At 36.8% G+C, this 10,590-nt stretch overlaps 1 protein-coding gene across 1 annotated transcript in view; it reads left to right on the top strand.

Annotated features, from left to right (window-relative positions):
- The window catches only part of LOC115339484 (pituitary tumor-transforming gene 1 protein-interacting protein-like), a 32,426-nt gene that overhangs the window by 1,077 nt on the left and 20,759 nt on the right, over positions 1 to 10,590 (top strand). The window contains exons 2-3 of the mRNA XM_030009539.2: positions 3,639 to 3,691; positions 7,916 to 8,021. Coding sequence (XP_029865399.1) covers positions 3,639 to 3,691; positions 7,916 to 8,021 — 159 coding nt within the window. The remainder of the gene's footprint in view (positions 1 to 3,638; positions 3,692 to 7,915; positions 8,022 to 10,590) is intronic.

The following is a 10,590-nucleotide window of genomic DNA, read 5'->3' as shown; positions in this document are numbered from 1 at the left end:
TTTCTAGTAGTTTGAGAAACATAAGTGAAACCAAAGGGTTTGGTTGGAGCCAAAAACCAGGCTGAGTTGGTAGTGGAGTTGCTTATGGATTCCCTAGGAAGAACCTTTCACATATTGTCACTGTTATGTCAGTTTAGGAATTTGCTCATGATGCAAAGTTGGTTGTTGATATGGAGAAGGATCATGATATTATACAGAAGGGTGTGGGTGACCTTTAAGGAGTAAATATTAGAAATAAGATGAAAGTGAAAAATAAAAGATGGATTGTTATGTCATATGACAAGTATTACAGTTTTAATCTTAAATCGAATTAGTTGGGGGAAAAAAAGTAGGGAGGTAGACTTGTTGACTATCAGATGCGTGAATCAGATACTGAAGTGATGTGCTCATGAAGAGTGAGAAGGCAGTTTTATTGTAGTTCTGCCAGATTGCGGGACCTTGTATGTCATCCTGTTAAATATTCCACAAGTTCAGCACCTGTGTTCAACAGAGTTGGACTGGAACAAAGCAGGGCTACAAAGGTTGTATTGTTCCCTGTTTGAGAAAATACCTAGAAGAGTAGGGCTTTACTTGCTGGAGCAGGAGGAAGGTTGAAGGGGAATAAGAGTACTTGGGGAAAGTACTCTTATGCCAGTAGGAGGGAACAACTGTTTAAGTTGAAGAGCAGTGTTGTCCTGAGAATAGGGGCAGAGAACACATTAAAATAAACTAGCTATGAATAAGTGTAGGTGTTGAATGGTTTCTGACTGAGCAGTCACACTGTTGTTTTCAGTGGAATAGTAAGAGGTGCCTGTACCGTCGTGTCCCCCCCCCCCCCCCCCCCCCCCCGGTCCCAAAAGTCACTGATCTTAAGGTTGTATGGCAGCCCTCAGTCCCTAATGTATGCTGGTGTAGAGCCCCGTCTTCCTTAAAAAAATAAAAAAATCCGTATATGCTACCTTCATGCACAAATACCTCTTGGAAAGGGGAGGAGGGGAAAGCTGTTTTTAAACAAAACAGAGTTTTATTGTCAGCACTATTCTGTTTTACCTGTATTTTGTGGAGGAACAGCCTTTGTTCTGTATCTCTGCATTTGTCCATGAGTATGTCTCCTTGAAAGTAAGGTCATACAGGTAATTTGTGTATAACATAGTACAATTCCTGTATGTGTGGGCAGAATTGTAGTTGTAAAAAACCAGCACATGAACAGTGATAGCTTTTTCTTACCTTGTGAGAATATAATCTTCATATAGTTACAGTTCACTCTGTACAAGGTGTTACCCCAAACTATTTTGGTAAAAATGACACCACTTATCAAAGTAATGCTTCCACTGCTTGGTAAACCAGGCTTGATATGTAAAAGTGATTTCTCATTTTATTACATGTTAGGCGATTAATGCTGATGTTATATGCCAATATAGGAGGAATGGTTGTGCTAGATAAATACTGTTTAAAATACAATATGAATTATTGTTGGTAGTGGTGTGATGGCTTGCTTTTTTTTTTTTTTTTTTTTTTCCCCTGATAAAGATAATACAGTAGTCCCTTGAAATATTAGAGGGAGACTGTCAACTTAGATATCTATCTGAATAAAAAAAAATTCAAAGTTGTTTTTGTTTAATGTGCTGGTATATGTAATGCTTTAGCATGGCATATTGGAGAGGTTGTTTGTTGGGTTTTTCTTCTTTTCAGTTTGAGAGGTGTTTTGTTTTATCCTCTGCTCTTGTGGAGAATACTGTAACTGGTGGGAAATTTATATGTCTTTAAGTTATGTGATGCAGAGAAATACATAAAGCAGAATGGAAATTTTTTTTTTAACTCCTGGTAATGTTACATTTTGTAACAGCAGTACATAAAGATGTTTTGATTTGAGATGTATGTTGTGATGATATATTTGAAGTATTTTTCATTAAGACTCTTCTATGCTTTTCTTTAGAATAAACAAATAATAGAAGTCTAATTTTTTTAATAATTTAAGCCCCAGTCTTTTGGTTATGTATGCCCATATAGGTTTGAGCTATAATATGTCAGTAGAAAGGCAGTTAAAGAAGATAAACAGCATGAAAAGCTTGTAAGATTACTTCCTTTGATAAGAACCTAAAAATATTACATTTCTTGATTTTTCTGTAGATGATTCAGTTACTGAAAATGTAACCTAAATCACGTTTTTAGAAGTCCTTCGTGTACTTGCACGCTTCTGACACTACTTTGCTAATTCATGTTCAGAAAGCTGGTTTGTTTAGGTGTGTTAAATCTTAAATTGAAAATGTAATGAAGTATTTTTATAATAAGCATGGTGGTACTCTGTGTGGAATAATCGCACTTGAAAATTTTTTAGTTTAAACTGGGAACTATTTCCGAGTCATCTTTTCAGGTTTTTTCCATGAATTGGTATATGGGCCTTAATGCTTAGGCTGTTTCTCAGTTAATTGGTACCAGTACCAATATTAATTGGTACCAGATAAACTAGTAAGTGTTTTTTCTAAACAGATTTATTAAATTAAATTATTATTAAATTAAATATACTGTTACATAAAGTGCATTTAGTGTTAAGAATTAGGACCAGAAAGGTATAATATTAAATTATGAAAAGAAAACATTGAAATATGTAGTTATCCCAAAACATGCCAAGAATTTAGCTCAGATGGGTAAGTGCTTATGACTAACATGCTGTTATTCATTAAAAGTAGAATTGGATTCCTGATTTGGAGATATTTTTTCCCCTCATATTTATATGATATATGTGGAAATAATCAGAAGTTAGTTTCATTAAATAGTATTAAAAACTGCTGTAGGAATTTCAATTACTGGAAGAAAATCCAGGTTCGGACCAGGAGAGGAAACTCCCCCTCATCTGTCAAGTAGTTCATCTGGGTCAAGACTATGGCATGTACGTGGTCCTGTGGGTGACAAATTATGCCTACGTTATGGATCAAAAAGACCAGTCTTATGATAAGCATGCAGTACTTCTAAAAAAAGTCATAGCCTTTAGCTGGAATCTTCTGGGAATGTGAACACCAGTAAATACTTCCTTTTTTTTAGGATAGAAGATGTTTTTAAAGTCCAAAGAAAATATGAATTAACTTCCTTCTGCATCACTTGGACTTTCAAACTTCTGTCAGACTTCTTGTTGTCATCTTACAAAATTACTTTGTGTCCTATGTGTGGAAATATTTTCTTATTGTAATTTAAAATCATGTTATTTGGAGAGCTTTATTTTTCAAAAACTTCTTTTCCCCAGAAAAAGGTTAATGTCTATGGAGGGGGGACCAACCTTAGGCAAGGGTCAGCCTTTGATAGGCTTCCAAAGATGGAAAACTTGGAATGTTCTCTAAATTGAAGTGTAAATGTCTTAGAACTTCAGCAGAGACACAGGGAGGCTCTTGGGTTATATCTCCCATGTTGTCCTTAAAGAAGGCAAATTGAAGTTACAGGTAAGCTTAAATCATTTTCCTATGTCAGAGGTCAAGCTTAACTGTTTTGTATGTTTGCTGCAGTTCTCCTGAAATGGGAATAATGAGCTTTCATTGCTTCAATCAAAATCATTGCTTTATCTAGAAGTAGAAAAAAGAAAAGGCTAATTATTGTATTAAATGCTTGACATTATTGAGTAAAAATAAATATATCATCTGTCTGTTTTGTGTTGGTTTTTCTTCTAGCATGTTCAGAGTTTTCCCAGAGGTCCTGTGAAGAATGTCTAAAAAATGTTTCGGTAAGATTTTTAACATCCTTTTTGACTGAGAATTTGGTGGTGTGTGGTTTTTTTTGTTTTTTTGTTTGTTTGTTTTTTTCATTTAATATGAAGTCAGATTGTTGCGGTTGGTTTGGCTGTCTGGTGGGGGTTTTGTTTTTAACGGTGAATCTAGTCAAACAACCCTTAATAAAAGGAAGCCTCTGTTTTATTTAAATGGTCGAGTCAACTGATGTGCTGCTTCCCCTCTGTCACTTGATGCCAGTGTGCTTTCACTTTGCCAGGGTTGCTCTGTGATTTGGTCGCTCAGGCTATTTCTCTGCTTTGTCTGGAGAGGATGGACAGAGTAGAAGGTGGGCTTCCAGTCTCAGCGTGTGCTCAGTGCTTTCATAGTGCAGCTGAGAGAGTTGATATTGCTGCTGTGCTCGTTTTGCGAGCAGTTGAGTTTGCATCTTATACAAGGGCTAGATAAACTGAATCTTACCTGTGTAAAATGGCTTACATTTCTTGTATGCTGAATAGAACTGGGAAGTTAATGTAAATAAACTAGAAATGCTTTTCTCTGGAGATGCCCCAAGCATTTAACTGAGGCAGACTGGATCGATGCTTTGTAGATGTTCAGATATGTTGGCCTCTCCCCTGAGTACATCAGACTGTAACTGCTTAAGACTGCCAGGCTAGATCTCCATTCTGGCAGCAAAGTGTTTAGATTTCCAGTGAGATTGCAATAAGGCAACAAAAGAACCACAGTAGAATTTGTTTCTCTGTCCTTTGCTCAAAACCATTTAGCTCCACAGTAAGAGTCGTGATAAGTATGCAAAAGGTGTCTGTCCCTGCAAAGTAGAAAAAACTCCTTGATTTAAAGTGAGAGATTGTCTTGAATTCTAACTTCAGAAGTCACTGAAAATAGATATTTCAGGAGTCTTTAAGTTACATAAGTTACTGCACAACCTTTTCAGTAGGGGAAATTGAGAAAGAGCTAAACTTACCTGTTTTATGCTTGTCTTTTGCATCTTTTGGCTTTTTTTAATGGAAAAATATTAATTGCCTGGTATTGATGTGGTTATTGTGTGTTGTCAGACCTGTGTATTTGTTGTCATAAGCATGGCATTGTGTAAAGAACTCTTCATCTTCAAAAGTATGAAGTAGGAAATGGAAAATATAGGTCACTTAATCTTTAATGTTCAGCACTACCACTGGTGTGACTGTCACTTCAAGTAAGCTCTGCTGCTGTGGTAGATACATGAATACAACTTTTATTAACCAGAAAGCTATGTGTTCACCTTGTGAGAGAAATAAATCCTTTAGCTGTGCTTGTGTACTGAAGACATTAACAGAGTTATAGATACATTATTTTCAAAATCTGTCAAACCAATGACAGTGTCCAGGCTTGTTTTGGTGACAGAATGATGGATGATTCAGGGCAACTGCTTCAATAGCATCAGTGTTAACCTTGAAGAAAGCAGTTTAGGCTTGATGCAGACAATTCACACATACATTAAAAAAAGAAAAGAAAGGCTACAGAACAAAGCCATTAGCATTTGTGTGAGCAATACAAAAGCAAGGGATTGCTGAAATTAATTGCTTCAGTGGAAAAAAAAATCAGGTTTTCATATTGGTGATAATATAGATAGCAGCACATAAAAATGAAGATTAAACATTTGGTGAATAGATAAACAATTCCAAACAAACCCTAAAATGTAGTAATTTAATTCAGTTAAATAGAATTATAATTCCAAATGCTCAGATTTTATCATAATTATAATTGGGTTCATCTTTTGGGTTGGTCTTTAGAGTTGATGAATACCTATTTTCTTGTGGTTTTTATCAATAAGTTCTGAGTGGTAATTTTATAGATACGCTGTTGCATTTAATCTTATTCCTTACAAGTGGTACGTTAAAAAATAACACAAGGATTTTGATTAGAGCTGTTCAATCTTGAAACTCAATTTATTTACTTCAAAGAATATCTACTGCTATGACTAGTAGATTACCAGGTGTATTAAATTTGGAGAAATTTATCTGTTAACACATAATGTGTAAATATCTATTGATTAACATCTTGAGAGTTTTGTTTTCATGTTTCTAACTCCATATGACAGTGTGTAAGACAAAATATGTAATGCAAGCACTAGTTAAAGATAGGACTGCATTTTAAAATCTGTGTGCACGTGTAGAGCCTCAGCATTCTGGATAATTTTCAAAAGTCTCATTTTTAACTTCTGAGTGGTCTACCAACACGCTTTTCCCCTCAGCTGTTTATTTTTGTCATTCTCATTTTTGTCCTAATAACAAATGTATGGAATCTAAATTCTTGTGGAAAATGGATGTTAGGCAAGCTAGGCATTAAAAAAAAGGATCTAACAACAGTTATAGGAAATTATATGATCAATAAATATAGCCAATTTTTTTTGAAGGAAAAGTGGGGATAATAGTACCTTGCGTACATCTATTTGATTATAGAGGAAGAAGCATTCATTTTGTGTTCATAGTTACTATCTTATCTCTTTTAATACTAAGAATATGTTCTTAAAATGAGTGTGTACTGAAGTAATGATGTTGCACTTAATTATCCATGTGAGACTCTACTAAAATAAAGTCAGTGATATCTATCAGAGGGGGAATGTGGTTCCTAGCATACTCTCCAAAGGATATGATTTACCCCTAAATAAAATAAAATAAAATCTTTTCTGTCTTTACTTTTAGGTTGTGTAGATGAGGATCAAAGTTAAGGAAATGTTTCACCCTCAGTTTAGGCTTTTTTCTGACTTGATTTTGACAGCTCAATTTTTAGCATTGGGAATGAGTCAGTTGAAATATTTTCTTTTACTTTAGCCTCTGCACCAGTCACTAGCTGTATCAGGTATCACCTTTTGGGCTACATGTTTTTAAGTTGCATGCAGTAGTCTCCATCAGAGTGATACAGCTGGCCATTCTGTGCTCCTAGTTGTGACCAACAGTATAGAGTCATTGAGGTTAGAAGAGACCTCATGAGTCATCTAGTCCAGCCTCCCACTCAAAACAGAGTCAGTGTTACATTCAAACAAAGCTCAGCAATGACTTTTAGTCTGCCCTCTATTATTCATTATTTTTGAACTGTTAATTCTTATTAAATAATCAATCCAACAAAAATAAGCGTGTTCTCATCTAACATCCTTGATTAAAATTAAAACTTAGGAGGGCAGGTTTTTTGCAATCCTTATTATACATTCGTAATTATTTTTGTTGATGTGTCTTTATGGGTATGTTTGACTTGTACACCCTACCAACTACAAAATATGAATACATTTTTCTTGTCTTTCTTCACTATTTTTCAAGAGAGCAGAATCTACTGCGAATGGTTTCCTTTGTATTTAACGTTTTCTAACCCTTTAGAGCAAGATAACAGACTTTGTGCAATTGAGGATGTATGACAGAGATGTTCTTGATAGTACTGTTAGATAAAGCATGGTACCTGGATGAGCTTTTTGTATAATGAATCCTAAAAAAACCCTGTTCTGTCAAGGATTCCTTTTACTGTCATCCAAAACTTCTTCACTGGTTGAGTTGTGTGGTAAAGGAATTTTGAATGAGTATTTATTTTAACAGATGAAAAACAAAACTTAAGCTTGATGCTTAGTGGTGGCATAAAAAGCAGAAATGTTGTGCTTGTATTGTAGCTATAATACATGTAAGAAATTTTAAATTTTAAAAATATCCAGATATGTAAGTGTGCACAATTAAGGTACCCAGTGTACTTTGCAGCATAGATTGGATAAGGCTGTATCTTTTTTACCTTGCAGCAAAACCTGAAGAATTGTAAGAGTTCTTTATTGTTTTCTTTCTGTTGATAGTCGAATATAGGGGTGAAGTAAGATTATAAGTGTATTTGTATTCCTTAAAGATACCAGGTGTTTTTAAAATTCTGAACAGTTGGCTTTCTGGTTTTGTATTACTTGTTAATTTCAGAAATTCTAAACACAAAGCCATTTTATCCTCAGGTATACGTAGTACCTCAATATGTTCCCAAATTTTTCAGGATAATGTAAATATTTATTATCTATAAGTACAAAATGTACTTACTCACAATTCAGTTTAGGCTTAGGAATTGTACCAGGACTTCTGTGGGTTTTATACTACAAAACACTTTCCATATATCCATACAGTATTTTACTGGCTTGAGGATTCTGTCTGTGGAGAGGAGCAATAAATTGTAAACTGTTTTTGAAGATCAATAATTTGTTTGTTTGTTTTTCTTTTGCACAGTGCCTTTGGTGTTACACCAACAACACTTGTATTGATTACCCTGTAAGAAGCATTCTTCCATCTTCATTATGTTCCTTCTCAAATGCTCGATGGGGAGTTTGCTGGAGTAGGTACTAACTTTACTTTTGCTGTAGAGAACTATTTATGAGTGATTAAAGTAAGACTACAGCTTGCTGGAGTTGTTTCCTGATAATTTATTTGGAGAGGTGGGGGGAGGAGGCAGTGGTTATGATTTGGAGCCATGATCTCTAATCTTCTGGACTTAGTCATTGTTAAGGGTTCTTTGTGAACAGCCAGTATAGTTATGCTGATCCAATGGCTTTAAAACACTTAGTATGTAGGGAAGTTCTGTTGATGGTAAAGTCTAGACTGGGAACCAGTGATGTTGGAATGTGCTGAGTATTTTATGTATGCAATCAGGATTCACCTGTTTCTTAAACCATACTTCTGAGGTACAAAGAAATAAGGTCATTCCCTGTTGACAAAAGGTGACCATTCTTACCTTTTTTAAAATTTCTTAAAATGTTGGATGATATGCCTGGATCCACAATTTTTGTAGTATATTCCAGTGGCAGCAGTGAACCAATACCACAGGAATGGAGTGTCCTAGTTTCAGCTGGGATAGAGTTAATTGTCTTCCTAATAGCTGGTACAGTGCTATGTTTTGAGTTCAGTATGTGAAGAATGTTGATAACACTGATGTTTTCAGTTGTTGCTAAGTAGTCTTTAGACTAATGTCAAGGATTTTTCAGCTTCTCATGCCCAGCCAGCGAGAAAGCTGGAGGGGCACAAGAAGTTGGCACAGGACACAGCCAGGGCACCTGACCCAAACTGGCCAACAGGGTATTCCATACCATGTGACGTCCCATCCAGTATAGGAACTGGGGAGTGGGGGGCAGGGAATCGCCGCTCAGGGACTAGCTGGGGTGTCAGTCGGCGCGTGGTGAGCAATTGCACTGCGCGTCATTTGTACATTCCAATCCTTTTATTATTGCTGTTGTAATTTTATTAGTGTTATCGTTATTAGTTTCTTCTTTTGTTCTATTAAACCATTCTTATCTCAACCCGCGGGTGTTGCTTCTTTTCCCGATTTTCTCCCCCATCCCACTGGGTGGGGGGGGAGTGAGTGAGCGGCTGCGTGGTGCTTAGTTGCTGGCTGGGGTTAAATCACGACATGGAGCCACCCCAAAATTCCTGAAAAATGTTTTTGCTTAAACAACTGAAAAAACTATGTGGTCTGTGGGTGCTGAAGGCAATGCAGTTAAGGTTAAAAAGGAACCTGCAGAGTGCCACTGTAGATTGTAGTGCTGCGTATTTTAATTGTTCTTAGATTTCCTTTTGCTTTGCATGTTGTGTTACAAAATACAGTACAGTGCATATGGTGTCATTGGGGTGAAATCTTTGGAGCTATTTTTGCAATACTGTGCATACAGATCTAAATTCAGACTAGACTGTAACAGAGAACAAATAGGACATTGGGAAGCTTGCCTTATGAACTAAGACTACAGGTGCAGTCCAGCAAAGCAAAGGCTTGCTGCTTTCTGTGTATTTGCTCATGAGCACCAGGAGGCCAAAGGGCAAAAACAAGTGGGAGTGAACTATCAGGGACTACGTTAACTGTAAATTAGAAGAAAGTTACCACACTTAGAGCAGTGACGTTATGCAGTAGTGTAAATTAGAGTAGCAGAGGTAGAAGATCGCTATTAAAATGGAGCGTGCAGGTTTCTGAATGCTACCACTTTATAGAATCCCTGCAAACAGGGAGTAGATTTGGACAGTAGAGGAGAACTTTATGTTCTTTGTTCTTGGCAGAAGGGCTCTGTAGTTTGTTTTGTGAGAGAAAGCATTTATGCTTAGACTTTTGGAATTTTTAGAGCTACAAAAGCTATCATTTCACTGATAAGGCATGCTTTTAAGGAAATTGAGCTTTCAATATTCTAGTAAATGCCGTTACTATGAAATGTTTAGCAGACTTTTTTCTAGCAGAGTGGTGGGTTGACTCTTGCCAATAGCTAAGTACCCACACAGCTGCTCCCTCCCTCCCTCCCCTGGCCCCAGTGGGATGGGGGAAGAAAATAGAAAGAACAAAAGCAAGAAAACTCATGGATTGAGATAAAGACAGTTTAATAGGTGAAGGAAAAAGGGGGAGAGGAAAAAAAAAAAAGCAAAGGAAATTTGCTTACTACTTCCCACAGGCAGACTGATGCCCAGCCAGTCCCGAAACAATAGTCACCCTGGAAGCCAGATACCCCCTCCATTTCTTCTTCCTTTACCTCAGGTTTTATTGCTGATCACAGCATTACATGGTGTGGAATACCCTTTGGCCAGTTTGGGTAAGCTGTTCTGGCAGTGTCCCCTCCTAACCTCTCCAATCTTGCCTATCTCCACCCCTACTCACTGGAGGGAACAGAGTGGAGGTGGGGAAAAAGGCAAAATCTTGATGTTCTTCAAGCCTGTTCAGCAACAGCCAAAATGTTGGTGTGTTAGCAGCACTGTTTTAGCCAGAAAGCTGAAACATGGCACCATACCAGCTGCTGTGAAGAAAGTTAACTCTCTTGGCCACACCCAGTACAGAAAAGCATGTCCTTTTGCAAAGCAGTGATTACTGGTATCTACTGATACTAAGGGTGTTCGTGACAGTTTACTCCTGCTATAGAAATGGCTTCTAACTTGGG

This window comes from Aquila chrysaetos, chromosome 3 (genome assembly GCF_900496995.4).
Source record: "Aquila chrysaetos chrysaetos chromosome 3, bAquChr1.4, whole genome shotgun sequence".
NCBI lineage: Eukaryota > Metazoa > Chordata > Aves > Accipitriformes > Accipitridae > Aquila > Aquila chrysaetos.
The sequence above is the reverse complement of the archived record's forward strand: the minus strand, read 5'-3'. Positions and strand labels throughout refer to the sequence as shown.